The sequence below is a fragment of the Orbicella franksi genome, chromosome 7, assembly GCF_964199315.1.
Source record: "Orbicella franksi chromosome 7, jaOrbFran1.1, whole genome shotgun sequence".
NCBI classification, from domain to species: domain Eukaryota; kingdom Metazoa; phylum Cnidaria; class Anthozoa; order Scleractinia; family Merulinidae; genus Orbicella; species Orbicella franksi.
In genome coordinates, this window is record NC_138151.1 from 23,392,744 (window position 1) to 23,416,524 (window position 23,781).

Genomic DNA, 23,781 nt, shown 5'->3' on the forward strand with positions numbered 1-23,781 from the left:
GCGTAATTGTGCCATTGCTGTGCAGTTTTGCCCTCGTGGTCTTGCTCTGCCTAGCTTTGTTGCTTTGCCTTTGGTTTGCTTCCTCCCACCTGCCTCTTGGTTCATGGTGGACCCTTGTGTCCAGGTAAGCACACTTATTCTTCACTGAGAATTCAGAGTGGCAGGTGTCAGGGGGAGGTGACCCACGGGAGGTTGCCATGGTTACCCCTTTATTTTCATTTTGCCCACACTTGCTTGCTCATTGCCTGCTTTGCTGTCAATTGGCACCTACACCCCATTTTGAATATTGCTTATCGACAAGTTAACGTCTATTGTGTCTGAGCATCCTTACTGCAAACAAAACTTGGATTGCAATGTCACACAGTGTGATGCATTGAGTGCACACACAAACAAGAATTATAGAAAAGTAAGAGCTTGATACCAGCTGCGTTAACTTCTCATGCAGTTTACCTGTCTCTGACCCCCTCCTTTCTTTTCATAGATCATTCCCTTTACTTATTCTCTCCATTTTAAGAAAAACCCGACAAAATCTGAACATGAGTAGTTTTCAATATTTAGCTCTTAATTCTCTGTGTATATAGACATTTTCAGTGCGCAAGACTTACTATACTCCTGTAGAGCTAAAACTAAGTGAAAGAATACTATAGGTTGGAAAATACTGCTTAAATATGCCCATTTTGTTAAAGCAAACACCTCCACCCCTATCTACGGATCTTCACTCACTCGCAAGATGCAAAATGCTGCAACAAGGCTCTTCCATTCTAACTGGTCTTTTGCGCCCTTCTCGATTGTGCTCCAACATACAGCTATAGATGATACTGTTGCATCTCCTCCTCTACTGTCCTGTACCACGTTGTTCTTGGTCTGCCTATTTTGTGCTTTTCTTCCGGTGTCCAATGTATGTAGCAGTCTTAGTGATAGAAGTTCCATCCTTTATATAATGTGTGCATGCCCAATCCACCTTTAAAGCTGCTGCTTCTGCAGGGCTCAAGATTGTAACTGATATGGTCCAGTCGCATTTGTGACTAAATGTTTTCCTTTTGCAACTAAAACTTTATCCTCAGTCACAAATTTGTTAACATGATTCTTGTATCGACTTCGACTAATCCTCCCCAAAATTAATACATAATTATATAACAATTCCAATTGCTTTTTGTCTTAATTGTTATGTAAATTTAAACATCTGTGGGCAAAATAGTACCTAATTTACTCTTGACATTACGAACAAGATTTGTTTGATCAGACCCAATTAATAAAAGCGGTTTGTGTACAAATATGTATCACTGGCCGCTAGTGACACTCGTAAAACAAACATGGCAGGTCGTTCATGTCAAGTGTGTTTGTTGTTCCACAGACTTACAGATTTGATAATGATGTACAGTACCTCAATTATTTTCATTGATTATGCAAACCTACATTTGAATCTAAAGACAAAACTTAATAGAACGTCTGCAAAGATGAAGTGTATTCGGTAAAGTAAAGAATTCTGAAATGTGTGTATCAAGGTCCCCACATGGCCAATTTTCCTGGAGTTTTCTTGAAGTTGGATCTCTTTAAATTTGACTCCAAATTTCATCCAGTTTGTATGGGATTGAATGACTGTTAATCAAGTAAAAATTGAACAATCTTCCATGTTTGTTCAAGATTATGTGCATGCTGTAAGCTTATACAGGGTACGATTGTGATCCGTTTGAAATGGCATAAAAGCTGTTAAAATAATAATTAAAAATCAACGCATTGTTAATCATTTGTAAACCTACATTTTAATTACATATGTGAATGTGATTTTTACTAATTAATTTATGTTTCTTTGCAACTAAAATTTTGAAGTTACGACTAACCTTCTGTAATTGGTCACAAAAAAGCAGGGGCTCCTAACAGCCAATGTATTCATGTGTGGTATCAAAGAACGACTTCAAGATCAAGGCAAAATGCCAGATTTCTACAAATGCTATGTGGACGAGTCACATTGAGCATAATGCCCAACATGGAAGCAGCTGAAGCATTTCTATCTGCACTGAATAACAGCCATCCTTCAGTTAACTTCACCACGGAACTAACCAAAAACAGCAAACTTCCTTTCCTGCGGATGGAAATCGTCGAACACATGTCCCAGCCCAAGACAAAGGTGTATAATAAGCCAACAGACACTGGATTATTATTTTACTGTCAAAGTCATGTTGATGTGTGATATAAATAGTCACTGCTAAAAATGATGGTGAATCACATCATACTTTTAAGCTTTCATCTAACCGGCAGCTGTTCCATCTGGAATGTGAACATCTCTCAGAGACTTTCTTTAGACTTCAGTACCCAGTCCTACCCTTGCAATCAACAATCAGTCATTTTGTTACTGCAAAGTTTCCGGAAAATTAAGATCCAAACGAGAAGAAAGCACCTGTGTGAATAACATTATCCTTCAAGGACAGTGATCAACCACTTCTGTGCAAAGGCAACTTGGGAAATTAAGCCACAAAATCTTGCAGAAGCGCCACAGCAAATTTGACTGCTTAATTCATGAGATGCTTTTTTATTAAAGAAGTAACTAAAGCCAACTTTGAACAAGCAGTCTGACTCCATTCGTGTAAAGTTATTTTTATAGTCCAATCAAGAAGAAACTATTGTACTTATTACAATTAGAAGAAATTCAAAGTAGTGCAGATTAAAAAAATTGAATAATTTAAGGATTAAATTAATCATCTCAGCCAGTGAAAACCAAAACTGTTGATTACATTATTTGCTATTGACTGCGTGGCCATGGGCCGAGTGTGGTTCATGTTCTACCCGTGGTTTATTAACCGCACGGCCATCGGGTTTTATCGAAGCATTGGATTCGAAGGGAAATAATAAATATGCTAAAGAAAGGTATTGCATCAGCCATGGAATGCGCTGACGTTGCAGCTTTCACTTTCGCTAGCTGATGAATAAGGTCGTGTTTACTTTGCAAGTTTATTTTGGCAGAAGCGACGGTCATCAATTTATTTGCAATTTTGCGAGTATTTCTTGTGGTTTTAGGCAAGTGAAGTAAATTCTTTAGCTGTTTCATCGCAGCGAGGAAAACTAAATATTTGCAAGCCAAGCAAAGAACATGTCAGAACCTGCAAGGATTACGTCATTGGTAGGGAAATAACCACCTTACTAAAGGTAGCCGTGGAAAACATAATTCTTGAATTATGTGACTCTTGTGACTACTTTGCTAGCCCTTTACTCATGGAAAAAAATTAATTAAATTTAATGGTGACTTTTAATTTAACTCATCTCCTATACCTTCTTTTGCGGGAAAAAAATCAAAAACCCAGCACTCATCAAAAATCATACTTTTTCACCAGAAATTTAGCTTGGAACATATACATATTTATATTCATTTGAATTGTCGATGAAATGACCTTTTCCAGATATTTTTTCCTTCGGGGTCAACAAAAACCTCCGATTACAAAATCACGCCGAACCCACACGTTGCAAAAAAAACTCTTCAAAACCCTGACTTCGAAGCGATATATCACTTTAGCGTTAATAGCTACCACACATCAGCAGAAACTAAATATACTCCTTAACAATCCAGCTCTATCGTGTTGAAATTTCAGCGAAATCAAACAAAACCAGAATTAATTAGAATTTTTTTTGTGATCTCACTCCCCAGACTTGACCTAACAAAGGAAGCCACGGTCGCCCATAGCAACCGAAAGACACGAACATAACAAAGCCGACGTTTCGGCCAAAAAACTGCGGAATTATCGCCTGAGAGCTTAAACTTGAATAAGAACATCTTTTTCGAACTTTTTTCAATTGATTTAAATGAAAGAATGGCCTCGGCAGGCTACAAAAAAGACCAAGAGAAAAAACAGAACAGGACAGCACAACAAGCTGATAATATTTCACTGCGTGACTTTCGGCACGAAAACGAAAATACAGCTTACTTCTGGATAAATTCAGCCTTAGAAGCCAGCAACTGGTCCCAAATTACTTTCTGCAGCCTTACAAATGTCCTGACTTCCATCTCTGAAAGATTTGGCCGCAATTTTGAGCAGATAAACATTTCGCCGACGGTGACCTTCATTACAGTGGCTTGCATACTAAATTAGCTAACTTGACAAAACCCTCCCGAGGGGGGATATGATGAAAAGAGCTGAAAAATGGTCGGAAATAATTTCTCAGCTTCCGGTGTTCCAAATTTGCCGGAAATAGGTTCAAAACCGATTTTTTTTTCATTTTTTTTTTTTTTTTCGGGTCACTCATGAACCCATCTTATGACATGTGCCGGAAGTAATTACATCATTGGAGATTTCACAATGGCTACGACTGATGATGCAATAATCATACAGGTTGTGTTGATCAAGTGATGTGGTGTCTGCAGTAATCAATGAATCATCAAGGACTGCTTTGAAATATGCATTGTGTTGCGACTTTAGTGCTACCAAAACAGTTAAATTTTAAAAGCGCGGTTGTAAGATCTTAAAGATCTTCTTGTTTTTTAGTTTTGTTGGTGACCAGACCCAAACCTCCATTCGGCCAAATTTTGAATGACGCAACCTGAGATGTTTACCCGCCAAAAGCTGTTGAAACATTAATACAAGGACAATGTTATGGATATTGTTTTCTTTACTTTGGGTAAAATATATTTTCTTTTGGTTTTACCGAAGTGTTGGATTCGAAGGGAAATAATAAATACGCTAAAAAAAAAGGTATTACGTCAGCCATGGAATGCGCTGACCTTGCAGCTTTCACTTTTGCTTCGTGACAAATAAAATTGTGTTTACTTTGCAAGTTTATTTCGGCAGAAGTGACGGTCATTAATTTATTTGCAATTTTTTGAGCATTTCTTGTGGTTTTAGGCGAATGAGGTAAATTCTTTGACTGTCTCATCGCAGTAAATTTGGTGATCAGAAGGAAAATTAAATATTTGCAAGCCAAGCAAAGAACATATCAGAACATGCAAGGATTATGTCACTGGTAGGGAAATAACCACCGTACTAAAGATAGCCGTGGATAACGCAATTCTTGAATTATGTGACTCGTGTGACTTCTTTGCTAACCCTTTACTCGTGGAAAACACCAATGAAATTTAATCATGACTTTTAAGAAAGAAACCAATTGTTAATAGTGTTGTTATTGAATCGTTCATATCGTTCATATCGTTCATGCCCATACATATCCTGAAGAGAGTTCCAGATTAAGACCGTTACGTCATTGGAGATTTCACAATGGCTACGACTGATGGTGCAATAATAGAGTTTGTGTTGATCAAGTGATGTGATGTCTACAGTAAGAAAAGAATCATCAAGGACGGCTTTGAAATGTGCACTGCATTGCGACTGTAGTGCTAAGTAAACTGTTAAATTTTAAAAGCGCGGTTATAAGATCTAACAGATCTTCTTGTTTATTTTTTTTTGTCGGTGACCAGACCCAAACTCCCTCTCAACCAAATTTTGAGTCACGCAACGTGTGATGTTTATTTGCCAAAAGCTGTTGAAACATTAATACACAGACAATTTTACCGATATTGTTTTCTTTGTTGTGGGTAAAATATATTTTCTTTTGGTTTTATTGAAGCGTTGGATTCAAAAGGGAATAATAAATACACCAAAAAAAGGTATTACGTCAGCCATGGAATGTGCTGACGTTGCAGCTTTCACTTTGCTATGTGACAAATAAGGTTGTGTTTACTTCGAAAAGTCTATTTCGGCAGAAGCAACCGTCATTAATTTATTTGCAATTTTGCAAGTATTTCTTGTGGTTTTAGGCAAATGAAGTAAATTCTTTGGCTGTTTCATCGCAGCGAGTTCGGTGATCAAAAGGAAAATTAAATATTTGCAAGCCAAGCAAACAACACGTCAGAACATGCAAGGATTACGTCATTGATAAGGAAATAACCACCACACTAAAGATAGCCGTGGATAATGCAATTCTTGAATTATGACTTGTGTGACTTCTTCGCTAGCCCTGAACTCAAGGGGAAAAACAATTAAATTTCATTGTGACTTTCCAGAAAGAAAGCTGTTGTTAATAGTGTTCATATCTTCATGCCCATACATATCCCGAAGAAAGTTCCAGATTAAGACTATTACGTCATCGGAGATTTCACAACGGCTACAACTGATGGTGCAATAATACAGTTTGTGTTGATCAATTAATGTGGTGTCTATAGTAATCAATGAATCATCAAGGATTGCTTTAGAATATGCCCTGCGTTGCGACTGTACTGCTAAGAAAACAGTTAAATTTTAAAAGTGCGGTTATAAGATCTAACAGATCTTTTTGTTTATTTTATTGTTTTTTTTAGTTTTGTCGGTGACCAGACCCAAACTCCCTCACAGCCAAATTTTGAATCACGCAACCTGTGATGTTTATTCACCAAGAGCTGTTCAAAAATTAATACACGGACAATGTTATGGATATTCTTTTCTTTATTGTGTGTAAAATATATTTTCTTTTGGTTTTATCGAAGCGTTGGATTCCAAGGGAATAATAAATACGTTAAAAAAGGTATTATGTCAGCCATGGAATGCGCTGATGTTGCAGCTTTCACTTTCGCTGTGTGACATAAGATCGTATTTACTTTGCAAGTTTATTTCGGCAGAAGCGACGGTCATTAACTTATTTGCAATTTTGCGAGTATTTCTTGTGGTTTTAGGCAAATGAAGTAAATTCTTTGGCTGTTTCATTGCAGCAAGTTCATAGATCGGAGGGAAAATTAAATATTTCAAGCCAAGCACAGAATGTGTCAGAACATGGAAGGATTACGTCATTGGTAGGGAAATAACCACCGTACTAAAGATCGCCGTGGATAACGCAATTCTTGAATTATGTGACTTATGTGACTTCTTTGCTAGCCCTTTACTCTAGGGAAAAAACAATTAAATTTAATTGTGACTTTTGAGAAAGAAAGCTGTTCTTAATAGTGTTCGTATCTTAAGGCCCATACATATCCTGAAGAAAGTTCCAGATTAAGACTATCATGTCATCAGAGATTTTACAACAGCTACAACTGATAGTGCAACAATACAGTTTGTGTTGATCAAGTGATGTGGTATCTACAGTAATCAATGAATCATCAAGGATTGCTTTGGAATGTGCACTGCGCTGTGACTGTAGTGCTAAGAAAACAGTTAAATTTTAAAAGCGCGGTTATAAGATCTAACAGATCTTCTTGTTGTTAGTGTTCTGAGCTCTCTATTTCCCATGTAGAGCTGCCATATCAGGGACCATGTGTTTACCAGTACAATAGAACATAGGTTTGGAAACTATTGACCAATCAGAGCATGCATAGTATCTCAGTGCTTTTTTTTTTTCTAAAATGTAACAGAAGAATCTTTCATGGAAATATGAATATAACAAGTACATGAACAGTCTACTTCTGTCCAGGCTATCCCTCATCAGCCTGCTGGAAAACCCTGTAAAGAAACTAGGCTCCTCTACATGTGTGCCATATAAATAGTTAGTAAATTAATTACGATATATGTAAGACCATTAAGCCTAAAATTTACATCCCAGGACTTACAAAAGACGTTGATAGATTCATTCCTTGATTCCTTTCCACATCTATTCTCTGTTTCACATCTATAGTCTCCTGAATCACCTCTTGTAATGTTGGTAAAGTTCAGTATGTTTCCATAACTGTGCTCATCATCGCTCACTGTAATCCAAGTAACATTTGGCATAGGATCCCCAGATACCTCACAAGTCAGGCTAAAAGTATCTCCTTCAATTACTGTATTTGAAGACTTGACAACTCTGACAACAGATGCAGAATCTGTCAATAAAAAATAGATTGACACCTTTATTTAAAAGTAAAAACCTAGTAGTCCCTTCAGGGAGTTTACAAAGCATCTCTGCTATCAATAGGAGCCCTGAAACTGTAGCTTACACAATAGGATATACACAAAAATAAAAACGTAAATATAGGAAAGTATATTACAACAAATATCAAAAGCATATAACTACCATAGTAATATCTTCAAATTTATGTACATTTACAGTATTATTTTATTAAAGACCATACTTCATAATATTAAAAAGATCTCCTGGCTGTTTCTGTTCTTATAGCTAGCAGATGTAAAAGATTGCTCTGCCAGGTTGAGCAAGTACAAACGTACTTATTAAAAACAAAATAGTTATTAAAATATTGAGGACACCGACCATCTATGCATTTCCTCACAAGCTTAAGCATATGTTCATTGCGCTTTGTCCTAAGACATGGCCATTTTAAAGCTTCCATAGCAGTGTCACTACTAGCTGTCTTTATTACTATTCTTCCTACTCGCTTCTGCAGAGCTTGTAAAGTTCCGCTGTTCTCTTCCCTGCAACACGCCCAGGCCCCAGCACAATACTCTAATATTGTTCTAATCATTGAAATACAATTGGCATTAGCACTATGTAAAGTGATATAGCGGCGTGCAAGGCCTAGCATACCGACCCGCCTACCAGCCTTAGAAACAATAGCTTTAATATGTTCATTCCAGCTGATGTGTTCATTAAAGATAACAGCCAAATATTTAAACTCAGTGACACCCTTTGTAGCAGACCCGTTGATAGTGACCGAGAACTGATTTATCTTAACAAGCTTCTGCGGAGTTCCAAACAGCATTGCCTCAGTCTTAGCTATGTTAATAAATAAACTATTGAAAAGAGCCAACATTCAATGGATTACAGCTCCTTCACTAAGGAAGCCTGGATAGCAGATACTTCAGGAGCTGAGAAAAATACTTCGGTATCGTCAGCATACATGAGAATACCACAATCCACTACCGCACTGGGAAGATCATTCAGGTGGAGGATAAATAACAGTGGCCCTAAAATTGACCCATGTGTGACTCCAACAGATACAGGTTCAGCAGCACTTTACACACCCTAAAATTCTACAATTTAGGTGTGGTTCTGTAGGTAATTTCATGAGCTAACAAACATTCCATGAGATAATTAATGCCAGAGGTTCTGGGTACTTGAATTGTTGCATTAGGTAGTGTGCTATATACATGTGGTACATGTATAAGTCCTAACAATCATTTCAATTAGCCTTCCTTTTTTAAGTCTTACATGTTTGTGTTTCAAAGGAGAACTGAAAGCTAGGATCATCTTTATATAACCACTGACAATTATAGATTGAAATATCTAGGGAAAAAAGCCCATTTCTCCTGGCAAAATTGGTGAGAACAACCAAAGACCCTGGTCTAAATAACCAAATTGAACAACCACCACTTCAGACAATTTTTTTTCTTTCGGTTACTTCCAGAAAAGGAATACCAGCTGCTATATTGCCATATCACTACACACATACATGCACGTTGTACAGTTTTCCATGTTTTACTTTTTGTGCACTTAGCAGAAACCTAACCAAAACGGTCGTTCCCAAACAAACCTAACCTAAACACCAAAACAAAATCAAAGGTTAACTAAAACCTAACACTTCACCATTTATTTGATAATCAACAACTGTACTAAATGTGTATTTAATGGCCAAGCTTAGCCTTATTCATGCTTCTTAAGATGAAGATCAATGAAGAACTACATTATTACATGCATGTGTGTGCTTTACAAGTGTGCACTGGGAAAAGTCAACAACAAAAATAATGTTTGTGCTGCCAGGAGATAGTCAGAGGAAGCCAAGAAAACATTCATTTGGAATAGAAGATACATTCGATTTTGAAAACTAATAAACGGTTTCTGATACAGAGACAAGAAACTGTTATTTCATGTATCTTCAGGGTCTTCAAACTGAAATTAAGTACCGTACTACTCAGAAGTAACCTACACGTAACAGGAACACTTAACAAAATATGTTCTGAGACTCAGAGCAATTTGAGGACATAAACAAAACCAACAAATGAAACTCAGACAGACCGACTTAATTTGACAAACAATTAATAGATAGACCTCAAACAGACCGATTTGACTAACAATAGATGGATCAAACTTACTAGAACACTGACCAATGACTGCTGACAAACATTACATGAGTCTTTCAGCCAATACCATCACAGCTAGACTGACCAATCACTTTCAACCGAACCAGACTTATAACATCATTGACTGACTAACACTATTCGCTTGACTCTGAAGATGATTTCCACTCAGGTTGTCCAAACATCAATCACCAACAGTTCTTTTCAGAACTACCCTCACTGGGACAATCACACAAGACAAACTACTGATACTCCTGGGTTCAAACCATTTAGTATACTAAATAAAAAAAAATTGTTTGCTGTTGCTCCAAGATACAAAGTCACTAAAAAGTTTTCAATTGAGATCATACAACAAAGATATCTACAACAGAGAAAAATACAGGCATTCTAATTGATACTGAGGCAAAAGTAAAGTTGAAAACTACAAATGACTTCATTAAAAGGAAAACTCTTTCACTCCTCTTGTAACCATTGTTCATATACTGAGTTTTTTAAAACATTTGTGAGAGAACTGCCAGGCATCCAAATGTAGTAAAGTCCATTGGTAGGAACCTTCAAGATTTGTTTTTCAATTTTCTTTGCAAATGTTAAGAAAATGTGACCCTCCATGGGAAAACAGGGATAAAGGTGATAGCACGCTTACAACACGCTAACACAGCACACTTAGTGTGTCCTAAGACACACTTTATGCGCATATTTAATTCATAGCACAATGAAGGACACACAACGATTTGTTTCGAAGATTTTAACACGCTAAACCTTTTGTTTTGATTAACGTGCTAACCGTAACACGCTTAGTGTGTGAGTTGGCACGCTAGAACACACTAGAGCTAAAAGGAACATCGCAGAAAGTTTGCGATCTTGCTCTCCAAAAAGTTGGAATTTTATTATTTTACTCTGAAAGCTTCTAAATTAGTGACAATTAATAAATAGTGACAAAGAACAGGAGAAAAACTTGGCACCCGTGTTGGACAACAAACAAAAGATACTATTATTCTGAATAACCTCAAACACAAGTAGAACATTTTTAAACAAACTGATCACCTTCCTTCCTTTGGAAACAAATACGGCCAGAGAAGTTACTGTCTCTGATTCTCATCGGTGCCGAAGAACAACAAATTGTGGCATTACTATACGCATATGGCTTTGGTTACACGTGTTGGGAAGTTTAATGATGCGACTTAAGTTAAGTTTTACAATGTCAAGTGTAAGCCATAAAAAACTAAACCCTGCAGTAGTCATATTTGGAGAGAGTTAAGTTCGGTTCGTTCGTGAAGAACAATTTTACCATCGCTGGTGGGAAGATTTTGGTCACGTGCTATGTATCGAGTTAGGAATGTCTCAAATTTCATTCGCGAACTAAATAACTTTAGGGACACGGATGCTGTACGGGTCCACAAATGATCCCAGGACCGCAAATGATCCCGGACCGCAAATGATCCCCAAATTGGACCGCAAATGATCCTGGACCGGAAATGATCCCCGATAGGGACCGCAAATGATCCCAACTAAAAAATAAGGAATGGCATGGATAGTGGAAAGGTGTGGATAGGGAATTGGCGTACGTGAATACCAATGTGTTTATTAAAGCCATCTCATAATTATAATGGCTAACAACTTGCTTTTTTTCATACTTTCGACTAAATTTTGTTGCTCACTACAATGTTATGAATATCACCACCCAATCATCAAAACACGACTAGGCTTGCATTTCTTTGCAATTCTCAGTAAAATTATGATCAGTGCAACATACGCCACATATCTTCCTTTGTTAAACATTGATAGTTCGGTGTTATAGTAAAATCACATTTTATCAGCCATTAACGCCACTCGTCTAAAGTTTTCTAACCATGAAGCAACTATTACAGAAGATGCTCTCACCTGAGTAGACCCACAAGCCTACAACGCTTCATCACTCTGTAAAACACCTAGTGTGTAGCACTGGAAATTTGAACAAATTTATTTTATAATTTTTCCTTGGTCGTATTTTGGCTTTAATTCATTGGAAATGTCTACTTGAGTATTATAAGAAGCCAAAATTCCAAGGTATAGTTATGAAGTTCAGCTTCATGACCATGCAAGCAAGGCCAAGGCTTGCGCTTTGTTTTGACAATTAGCTGTTTGATAGATGTCTGATACTATTGCCACCGGGATCTCGAGAATGTTCACAAGTCTGTGTTTTTCTAAGACTTCTAATTCAATAGATCGTCTTCACGTGACGTGTTTTTATCCTCATCAGGTATAAGAGGTGGTATATTTATATCTGTTTACAATTAGTGTGCTTCATTTGGAAACGAGAGCATTTTGAATTTCAGGGTTATGCAGGTTGCGTGACACAAGGCTACAATCGAGTTTGTCGAAAAAATATATACTTATCTCATGATTTTAAGCCTTTTTACATGTTAGAGCATTAGGAAAAGTAGTTATGTAAATGCTTGTTTGTTTAGTACTGATACTCAGTGGCCTAGAAAGCCAAAGTACATACATACCTCGAATTTACAGAGTAGCTTGTTAGTTAATATCTTTGAGAGAAATAAATATTAGAAAGAAAAAGTGAATAGATAAACTAGAATAAAATGAAATACAATTACAATTCTATTATCATTTGTACACTATATATATTTACACTGTAAGTTCCAGATGTTTACACTATATTCAGGCCAGATGTATACCAACATGGCGTTTTCTTACTGGGTTCTGTAAATATCTGGGAAACATTTATGACGAATATCTGAAGTTTGGGGAAATGCACAGGCCTAAAACTTGGAAAGTGTCTTATTTAGTTATCTTCTATAATGTACATCACAATTTATTAGCTTTTTTCCATTGGTTGGTTTTTGATTTACTATTTTTTTTTTATTGCTTGACAGTGAAAACGATCTGTACCCTTCAAAGAACAAAACAGCAACTGTGGATTATTTTCTGGAAAATGATAAAACACGTTTTTTAGTTCATAATTTTTGTACATGTTCTCACCTTCCTCTGGTATAAATCCATGCCATTCCTGTTTTTTGATTGGGACATTTGCGGTCCAATATGGGGATCATTTCCTGTCCGGGATCATTTGCGGTCCAGGATCATTTGCAGTCCTGGGATTATTTGCAGACCGCTACAATGCCTTTGGCTTTTTGTTGTTTTATAAATTAGTTTCATCCATTTTGTAATGGTAACTTTTTTCGGTTGGTTCTGAATTTGTAGATACTTAGTTTGCGATCAATTTTACCTTTTCAGCTAGGTGGAAACAAAGCAGACTGCAAAACGGTGTGTATTGACATCAGTCCTGGAGTCCCAAAGTACCTAAAAGCAAGTTTTTTTTTTTTTTGGCGTCTTGTTCGTTGATTTCTGTGTAGCAAATGTGAAAGAAACAACAAACATCTTGACATCTGCAATAACTCCAACAAAGAAAGGTTCTGTGAGAAAATTGTGGCCTTCGTATGTGGAATTGTTTGTTTTGAACATTATGCAAATTCAACGCATCGCGAAAAGCTGAATCTGATCGGATTCCCCTCGTCATTTGAACAGCTGATTTTTTGTCGTGAACAGATAGCAGCAACCTTGCGAACAGCATCCTATCTTGAACGGATAATAAATGGCAAGTGAACGGTTTGTTTCATGAGAGGTCAGATTTACTGCTCAATGTTTATAATTTTCTTTTAAATTGAAGTGGCAGCAAGAATGGTGCTACACAAGACAGATATACAACTGAGTCTCACCTTCTGTAGAAATGGCAACGCAACAAAAAATTCAAGGGTGAGTTACAATCAAATCCGAGAAATTACAGTTATGTACTGTTATTTTTTACACGCACTTGACCGAGACACTTCATTTTCATTGTGAATGTAGTAAATAAATGGTAAGTAGGTGTTGATCGATAAGCAACCGCAATGTTCGTTGATGTTCTCTTCGCCCAAGACTCTTTCAGCACAGTAGTTGAAAGTATCGCGCTTTAAGCGTGTTGTGCTATTTCGCACACTAAAGCGTGTTGTGGCACACTATCTTTTGTTTTTGAAGTTTAACTCTTCTTTGTTTGATTGCATTGTTAGTGTGTGCACGCTTATTGTTCTTAGTGTGTCCACCCAAACAAAAGAGTTTACTAATGCAGTGTGCTCCTGAACACACTTTAAGCATGCTAAAGTCAAATTCTTTTATTTCCAAGTGGAAGCGTGTTGTGAGCGTGCTATCACTTTTATCCCTGTTTTCCCGTGGAGGGTCACAAATGTTGTTTACGTCATTGCTTTGAGTTACTGTAAGTGGTAAATTTGAATTAACTGCTATTTGCTAATGATATCAAATAATGTTGTTATGGGTTGCTACAAGAATTCATGTCTAATAGCTTGCTACTGCTTGTTCTTTGCCAAATAATATATCTAATATAATATATCTGTTGACCACTCCCCAATGGGGCTTTTCAGGGCCAATGAAACCAAATGATGAAACAAATAATGCAAATGAACATAACATGGTTAAAAATCCCAACTGACAGGAGGCAGACCAGTTGGCTATGTACAAGCATGACCGAGGAGTTGAACTAGGGCCTACCAAGAAACAACAACGGGTTAAGAGGTCAGAGCAGGACTTGAACCCGCAACCTCCAGATTTCAAGTCCGGTGCCCTAACCACTTGGCCAGACTGCCTCCTATAAGTTGGTGTAAATATAAATCACTGTGGAAAGAGTTGGTGAACTTCCGAAAAATAACTAAGGCAGCTAAATACAGTACATTATTTTGTTTTTGTTTTTTATTTCAACTTATCTTCGAATGAAAAGTAATGAGGTGGTTGGGAACAGTTTCCAGAACTTTCCAGCAGTCACAGTACCAATCAGAAGAAACCTAACAGGGAGCGCTTGACAGAACGCATTCTGTTTCCGTTCCACATGTTCCCACACCCGTTGTGTATCCGTTCCATATCCATTCCATATCCGTTCCATATCCGTTCTCTATCCATTCTGTGCTGTTCTGTTCCCATTCAGTTAGCGTTCCATCGGTAAGCGTTCTTGAAACTCGTTCAGAAGAACGAGATTTCCAAGAACTTGTTTACAAGGTTAGCGACACTCATTTGCATTTCATGAAATGGGTTAAAACTGTCGCCTTATGCGAGGATACGAACAGTAAGCTTAAATTTGCCTGGTGAAAACATGAGTCCAGTTAGTGGAAAAATACAGGAAGATACTATTGTAACTTCAAGGCCAGTTAGTAAGTCTATTTCCAAAACAATACAAAGCGACCGGTAGTCTGTGTAAATGGCCGCGATGGAAGATGCTTGCTTAGTGCGTGTAAAAGAAAAAAAAACACATAAGATGATTTGTTCTGTCATTTTCTCAAGATCACTGGGCTGGACAAAAATTGGACGAACATGTTACTAGCATGTGTTCTGAAGAATGCGTTCTCTTATAGTTTGTGTTCTGGAGAACGCTTTTTTCCATTTTTGTGATTTGTAACCATTCCGTATTTGTTCCATTTCCATTCGGTATGCGTTCGGTATCCGTTCGGTATCCGTTCAGTATTCGTTCAAAATCCATTTGGTATCTGTTCTGTATCCGTTCTGTACACGTTCCGTTCCCGTTCCATTTGCGTTCTCGTACCCGTTCTGTATCTGTTCTATACCCATTAACAAACGTTTTCCCTGTTAGGTTTCTTCTGATCAGTACTGAATGATTTGGCAGACCAAGACAACCACACTTCATCAAAATGAAGGTGCATCATGTACATGTAACCACCCAATCATTAGGGAACAAGTTGTGGTCATCTTAGCAACTTGACATGCAACTGAAATCTCCAAGGGGGGGGGGGGGGGTTACTTCCCTAAATTTCGGATAGGGGTGTGCTGCAAAGGCTCTTAAGCCCTGAACCTATTCAAGGATAAAGCAAATGAAAATCAGTACCCTATTGAAAGGCCCACACCCAAAAAATGACACCCTATTCAGGGGAAAAACAAAAAAATAAGAATAGCATGAACGGTTCAACTTTATAAATTTTTGTTTCTGTAACATTGGAAGGTTAGAAATAGTTCAGTTTTAACAAATCATATGTTTCCATTTTGCTACGCACTGCAATTCTAGCTGATACAATTTATATACCCTATCTAAGGATCACACTGGTAACACAATGCAAACAGGGGCAAATATGATACCCTAAATTTAAGGATCTATCCCGTGGCACATACCTATCCCGTGGCACATACCTATATAGCCCATATAAGGGAGTACCCCCCTCCCCCAGGTGAGTATCCTTGCTTTCTTCTTAAATATTCCTTGGGGGAGTACAGATCAGGTGGTAACGGGAGTAGCCACCCTGGAATAAAAGATCCAGAACTGCCTCCTGGCGCATATCCCACAGTCCTGGGGAACTGAGGGAACCAGGAGGGGTATCCCCTCCTGGAGGGAGTACAGATCAGGTGGTACCTGGGGTAGCCACCTTGGAATGGATATATCTCTGGACCTGTCTCCAGTGGGCTAGAGCCTTACTGTGGGGTAAAATGCAGCTAATGGATACACTTCCCTGCTATGAATTGTAGAACTTGTTTCTGTGAGGGGCACAATTCCCCCACAGTAAGAGTAAGTGGGGACAGGAATCTTCAGTGAAATCCAGATGCCCTGCTCTTAAAATAACGTCACTTACAAGGCAAAGATAGAGAATGAGAGCTACTATGGTTTACTAACAGTTTAGGTACAGCTAAAATGGTAGATTGTGGAGTCTTGATATATAGTTCAAAGCAGTCTGAGCTCCACCGTCCTAGAACTTTAATTAGTCATGAAGGGATGCCTGCTGAAGGTGCAGATGTGGCGGCTCCAATGTTGAACCTGTGGGAGTAGGAGTTGTTCGACCGGAAGCCACATTGCTGTAGGATAGACCAGAGCTCCTTGAGCAAGGCTCAAGCGGGTTAGCCATGAGCCAGATTGAGAGAAACACAAATAGAGGACGGTTTGCTAGAGGATGGGCTTGGAGAATGTAATCTTTCATAGCCATCACAGAACAGATGGGTGATGTGGACTTGGTAAGGGCATCCTTAAAGGAAAGGGTCAGTTTTGGATTGTTTTATCCTAACCCGCATATGGGAAGGAGATTGGATATTCAGGTGGAAGGTTCTATCGTGGGAGGTGAGGTGGACCTCAGGGTTGAAGGGGCTGTTGCAAGTGAACTCCCTAGCATGTAAAAAAGGCAAAGAAGGCTAAGGTGAAGGCTACCCAAAGCATAATGCAGTCTAAATTTGTACTAGATAGAGATAGTTATGGATGGCTGTGAGGACTTGGGCAGTAATAAGGAAGATGAAGCGCCGAGTTGAGGGGGCTAGGCATTTTATACCCATCAGGACTTATTGGAGGCAGTGCATTTTGTTGATAAGAAGGGGGAAGCTGAGCTCAGGGTGGAGGTCCTGAACCACAACCAAATAAAGTTTGACTGTGTCATATGAAACAGTTTGGGCTAAGTGAGAGGCAAAGTAAATGAGAGTCAGTTACAATGCTGGCAATAGGGGATTGGAGGGGCCCACCAATCCATGCAGGAGGTTGAAGGTTAAAAAATGCTTTTGACCTGCCTGGTAGGTTCACCTTGTGGAGGGGGCAAGAGAGGCATGGAAGTATTGCTGTGCGGAGGCTGTCAGATGTGCATCACTGATGAAGGGATCACGCAGGGAGTGAGAGAGGATGTGGGAGCCAGGATGTGGAAATTATCCATCTGAAAACGGGAAAGGGAGTCAGTAATAGCATTATTCAGACCAGGGATGTGGGTAGCGCTAGTAGTGAAGTTACTAACAAGGGTTAGGAGGGTGATGCTGCGGACCAGGTCCATTACCCGGGGGACTTGGAGTGTTTGGAGTTTATGATGGCTACGACCAACTGATTGTCACACCACATCTTGATACGCTTCCCGACCAGGTAGGGCCCCAAAGTACACAGGCCAGGCAGATGGGGAATATCTCCTGCCATTCAATACTGATGCCCTGTTTTTGGCTTGTGGTACGTTCAGGAAGCCAGCGGCCCTGGAACCATAGCCCATCTAAGAACCATCCATATCCTGTGGTCCTGGAGGCATCGGTGAACAGTTGGAGGTCAGGGTGGGGAGAAATCAAGAAAAATGCTTAGCCCGTTCCAGTGCTCTAGAAATTCAACCCACATCTGAATGTCCTTACAAAAACTGGCATTTAGTTTGATATCCCACTGGCGAAGCTGGATACCCTTGGTAAGGTGGATGATACCTTGGAGGAAGGGGCGAACTGGGGCAATCACCCAATATGCAAATTAGAGTGCCTATTAGGAATTGAAGTTCCCAGAGGGTGGCTGATTTTTTAAAGGACCACTGGAGAAGGGCTGTTTAGTAAGGGCAAGCTTGTTTTGTGGGAGGCGGACCTAAATCGGATGGGAGTATAGGAGGATGCCCATTAATTCCAGGGAGGTGGAGGGAGAAAAGGTTTTGCCAGAGGCGATAGGAATGTCTAGCTCAGTGAACAGGTGGAGGATAATGCAGAGGGCTGTTGCACAGTGAGTCTGGGGTGGGGCTGCTGTGATGAAAAAAAAATCATCATGGATATAAATCACCTTGGGAATTTGGAGCTTGATTTTAATAATCCACTTGAGGGCAGAGGAGAACTGGTCAAAATGAAAGGGGGCACTGCGCAGACTGAAGGGAAGAACCAACAACAACAACAGCAGCAATACTTCATTTAACCACGCGACACCTAGGAGTGCAAGTGCCAAAGAAATGCAGGCCTTGCCATTTCATCCCAAGCAGTTCCCAATCAGAACGGTACACAGGGATCATCCAGAGGGCAGCTTTAATGCCCAGTTTGGACATGAAGCAGTTCTGACCGAGATCTTGAAGTATAGCAATAGCATTATCCACTTTTATGTACAGGAGAGAACAGTCTTCAGGGGGGATGTGGGCATTTACGCACATGAGCAGTGTTTGGGGTAGGATAGGTGCAATATTGTCCACCGTTTTGTGGAATGTTTCTTAGGAATGGTCCTAATGGGGTAAACTTGAAAATCAGGAAAAGGATGGGAAAGAAAGGGTTCGGCAGTGTGGCCTAGATAAACTTCTTTCAACATGTTGCTGTCGATGACAGAAGGGTTTGCCTCAGCAGAGGGCAAATTGGGGAACTCTTGTGGAGTCCGGGGGCCTGTATAACCGATTTCAAAACCTTCCGAAAGGTCGGAAAGGAGGTGGTGGACAAAGGGCTGATTGCGATGATTGTGGAGATAGGATGCCTGCTTGGGGATATTAATAGGGGTGAGGGGGTGGGAGATGGGCGAGGTATTCCGGAGTGGCTGTGGGAGGAATTGCTAGAGCCAGTAGATGACTTAGAGCAGTCCTCTCTGTTGTGGGAGAGTTTGGAGTGGTCCCGCCTGGAGTGGGGTGTATTGCATCCTGGCTGATTGCATCTGTGCTTGGAAGGGCATGGCGTGCAGGCACAGGGACGACTGTTGTTGATATTGTAGCGCAGGTCCGAGTTGGTTGGGGGGTCCCTGAACCTAGGGGCAGACAGTGGGCAGGAGTCAGCGTGGTGGTCAGAGCTACTACAGGATCGGCAGCTGGATTTTGGGAGACCTGTAAAGGTGTCTAAATGTAATTGGACATCCTGTTCCCTCCAGCTCAGGGAGAGGTTGCGGGAGGCATGATGCCGAAACTCAACATCATAAACATACCATGCTATCCCAGGGAATTTCCTCGCTGCAGCCCTTATTAACTGCTGTTAGGCATATAATGCAGTGGCGTGAGAGGAATAGGTGGAAACCAAAACCGAGGAGAAGATGGCAAAAGCATCCAACCACTTTTCACTAGAAGTAATTTTGGGATGTTTGGATGTGGCCAGGAGGGGAATTGTCAACCCTTGGGCCCCAACCTGAAGCTTAAGCTGCGAGTTCCAGGCCTCTTTGAGGGAAGAGATGGGGAGGAGAATAGCAAACTCCACGTACTCACCACTCATGATGGCGGTCATCATGATCTTGGTTAAGTGGCTTGCCAGTGAGGGGGTGACGAAAATCCAGGTGGAGAGCAACAATGGTGGCTGGATCAGATAGGTTGTGGCAGAGTGGGAAAGGCAGGTGGCAGGGTGGTGATGCTCTGTTGTTGTTCACCGCCATCTTAAGTGAGATTTGGCGTAGGAGGACTGGGGACCATTGCTTGGGATCCCATGCGAAGAGTGGGTACTAACTGGTCGTGTTGTTGGCTGCGATCTTGCTGAGCAGTGAGTTTTTTTGTCAATTAGCAACGAAATAAGGTGGTCTGACTATTCTTCTGGTACAGGGTATTAGCCGTGGATGAAGTGTCTGCTACGGTGGCCAAACCGGATGGAGGGTTGTTGTGGCAGGCTTCAAGACAGGCAATGAGTTCTTGATGTGTGCCCCTTTGCACGAGGTTATGTTGGGCCAGCCAGAGACGAAGGGCTTCAGTGGCCATCCATCGGAAGTTGGTCTGTTTGGTGTTTAGGGCAGATGCAGCAGGACCTTCGTGGGTCCGAGAAGATTTTCGAGAAGTACCTCTTCCACAGATGAGCATAGTCACAGGATCCTGAACTAACACTTGGATCATAGTTTCGTACAGGGAGGGAACGCCTAGGCTGACAAAAAATTACTTGCAAAGGATTGGCACCAAACAAAGACTGAAGTCCTACGAGGAGCGTATGCTTTCACTAGGGGTAAGGGGCATGAGGTGGACACATGAAGGAAATGACTGGAACCATTGATACACCGTCTTTTACAGATATAGATAACAATGGCCTTTGATTAGGAAGTGAAAGGTTTGTTGTAACTGCTAAAGAGACTGATTGTTGTCTACTGGAGTTGGACCTTGAGATCGAGCCTTGGCCGCATGTTACCTAAGTTGCTGAAATTTTACCTATGGGCGTGACATAAGGATTGTGGTGTTACGTGACTCTCAAATAAAGTGTTACAATGCCCAGTGTGTGTCTGTCTTTGAGACATTGCCTCTTGGGTCTCATTAACATCAGTTTATTGTTGCTATAAACTTGAGCTAAAAAGATGTTCACTTACATCTCACAATCACTTTCACCGTGCGATTAACAGGATCACCAACACCATTGTAAGCCGTACAGCGATATGTTCCATTTGAGCTTCTCTTGATATTGCTCATGACATAACTCCCATCCACCACAGGCAGCTGTTCACCATCAGTGCCATTTTCCCACACTCTTGTCCAGTTTATGTTTGGTGCTGGTTTACCAGTTGCATTACAAAAGAGAGTAACCATGGAGTCTTCACAGACATCTTGATTGTTACTTGCATAATCAAGCTCAGGGTGTTCTACAAAGAACAGATTTTTTGAAAACATGTTTTAACTTAACTTAAAAGTAGTAAAGTAAGTCAGAAGTAGTTACAGCCTGAAGTGAGTTACTACAGTGCAGCTCAGATATAGCCGAACCAAAATATACATGAAATTTGCATCAGCCAAAAATGCTTATAACATAGCCTTAGCAAAGCACGCATTCTGATTAGCTAATACAATCAATCTCTTTGCCCGTGGGTTGCACACTGATGTCAGTTTGTTTATTTGTACTTTTTCTCAGCAATTTCTTTCATCGATGTTGACACTTTGTAAAAAATAATTATTCCCATTTTTCTTCTCCTAAAATATGATTGGACAAATGTAAACATTCTTCTGGAGATGAGGAATATTATTCCTGTGAGCTACCAAATTTTGAGCTTAAGTTTTTTGCCGTGCCTCCACCTAAGAAATTTGCAAATTTAAGTGAGCAGGAGTTGAATCAGCTGGTTGAAGAAAGGCACTACAGACCAAAAAACGACAACAAACTGGTCTGTGTCAACCTTTCGAGGTCAGTAATGCATTGTGGCAACTTAAGAAAGAATTTTCTAGTGATTTGACCAAAATAAAATTCAGCACAAGCTTTCATTGTAAAACTTTTCTGGCAACGAAAGCCATTTAAATGCTTTCGGCGAACAAAACTTGAACATGAGAGCGATGGGAGCTTTAACAAATCTCTATTTGTGAAGTCTTACATACGAAATCCATCTGGTCAAAAAATGCTAAAGGTAATAGTTTTTCTGAGCTTAAATAAAGGAATTTTTATCAAATAGTGGTAGCCCTTGATGAATTATTTCAGTTCCTGGGTTTTAGTTTTGCTTGAATGCTCGTCACTTGATCGTCAATTGAAATGTTGAAGAAACAGCCGCTCAAAGGAAAGACTCCATCATGCACAAATATAAGCTTACATTTCTGACATTTTCCTTTAGGCCTCAGTCTTGTTTATTTAAGCTTATTTTTGCAAATAACAAAAGTGAAAGAGATCCTTTTTAAAAGCCATTCATGTGTTCGAGTTCAGCCTTAGATGCACCACTCATCAAACGAAGTAGAAAGGAAAACTTAACCCACAAACCTGCTATTGAATAAGAGCATCTCAAACAGCTCAAAGCCAGGGGTGTTTGTTCGCTTTTAAGAAATGTGTGGTTCCATATTGTTCTGTTCTTTTGCCGAAGAAGCCGTGAAGGAAAGAGAGCTCAGCTTCAACCAAAAGCTTCAACCATATGCAGTTTGTTTTCAATTCTTTGGAAAACTGATCCAAATTTAACCTTAAGCAATTTTGGAGAAGTGCTTGTACTGACTGCAATATTCGTTTGTTGTCAGCTTGATATTTAGGTTAACAGAGCAGTTTAAAATTGTTTGTTTGCCTGAGAAAATATTATAAAACTTGCCACGATCCAGCAAGAAAAATTTTGATGTGTCGCTTTGTTTGTTGCACTTTTGACTTCATGTAAGCCAGATGAGATTCAATATATACTATCCCAAAAGTCTCAACGTTATAAAAGAAATGGTAAACGTGCAGTGTGCAACTATTGAGTGATGGATGCACTTGGGAGGATTGCTAAGCACTCAAGAAGCTAGAGTGCCACAAGGCGATAGCTGAGTGCAACTCTCACGCTTCTTGTGCTTAGTAACCTCCCGTGTGCATCCATAATTCAATAGTCGTACACTGCACGCTTACTATTTCTTCAGTATACGTGTATACAGTATACGCGTGTATGCCTCATTAGTATGTATGATCTAACCTATTGTTTCTTCTTTTCTTAACAGTCACTGTTGTTTTCAATGGCTTGACAGCTTGCCACAGAGTGAGAGAGAGTTTAATTTCTTTATTTTGAATACACATATACAGTATATGAGCATATGCCTTCAGACTAGACTTGCTGTAGCTGAAACAAACATTTTGCAATTGGGCACTTACCAGAAAATTAACTGACTGGATATTTATCAAGAGAGAGTATTTTGCCATTGAATCAAAAATTTACTGCTTTCTGTCAAATGGAACCAGGGATAGACGTGTCAACGATCCCATCTTTATGGAGCAAACACAACTAACTGATAACAATCTTTGACAGAAATTAAAGACAGTTCAAACAAGTGACTTGCCGAAACACAGAGCTTTTCTTTGAAGAAGAAAAATAACTAAATGTGAGCGGCACACTAAAGAAACTTTGATAAACAATTCTTTCATCAAGGAAAGAGTCTTTTACCATTTGAATGAATGATTTGTGTCAAACAGAACCGGAGATATCATTTTTTTGACGAGGATCTTCAGAACACTTCAGACAATGAACCCAACATTTCACAGCGACTTGCCGACATGTGCCAATACACAGAACTTTTCCTGCTGTAGAAACTTTGATAAACAATTCTTTTTTGAAGGAATGAGTATTTTACTGCTTGAATGACCGACTTGTGTCAGTCAGAATCATAGATATCATTTTTTGATGAGAAAGTGAGAAACTAATGAAGTTAATCAAACATCACGTGCCAAAACACAAAAAAATTTCACTGCAGAAAAATTAACTAACTGGGAGCGGCACACCACAGAAACTTAGATAAGCAATCCATTTGTTAACAAGAAGATCTTTTAGATCTTATAACCGTGC

General features: G+C 39.6%; 2 protein-coding genes and 2 pseudogenes across 6 annotated transcripts in view; 1 reads left to right on the forward strand and 3 right to left on the reverse strand.

The window, feature by feature from the left end:
* Positions 1-23,781, forward strand: part of LOC145492241 (uncharacterized) — a 629,788-nt gene that overhangs the window by 342,561 nt on the left and 263,446 nt on the right. The window lies entirely within an intron of this gene.
* LOC145492314 (B-cell receptor CD22-like) overlaps positions 1-23,781 on the reverse strand; it is a 47,239-nt gene that overhangs the window by 8,680 nt on the left and 14,778 nt on the right. Inside the window, exons 3-4 of the mRNA XM_081471738.1 lie at positions 20,887-21,156; positions 7,499-7,750 (exon numbers count right to left, since the gene is read on the reverse strand). Of these exons, the coding sequence (XP_081327864.1) occupies positions 7,499-7,750; positions 20,887-21,156 (522 nt within the window). The remainder of the gene's footprint in view (positions 1-7,498; positions 7,751-20,886; positions 21,157-23,781) is intronic.
* Positions 16,509-17,396, reverse strand: LOC145492685 (uncharacterized; annotated as a pseudogene).
* LOC145492686 (uncharacterized) lies at positions 17,319-19,832 on the reverse strand (annotated as a pseudogene).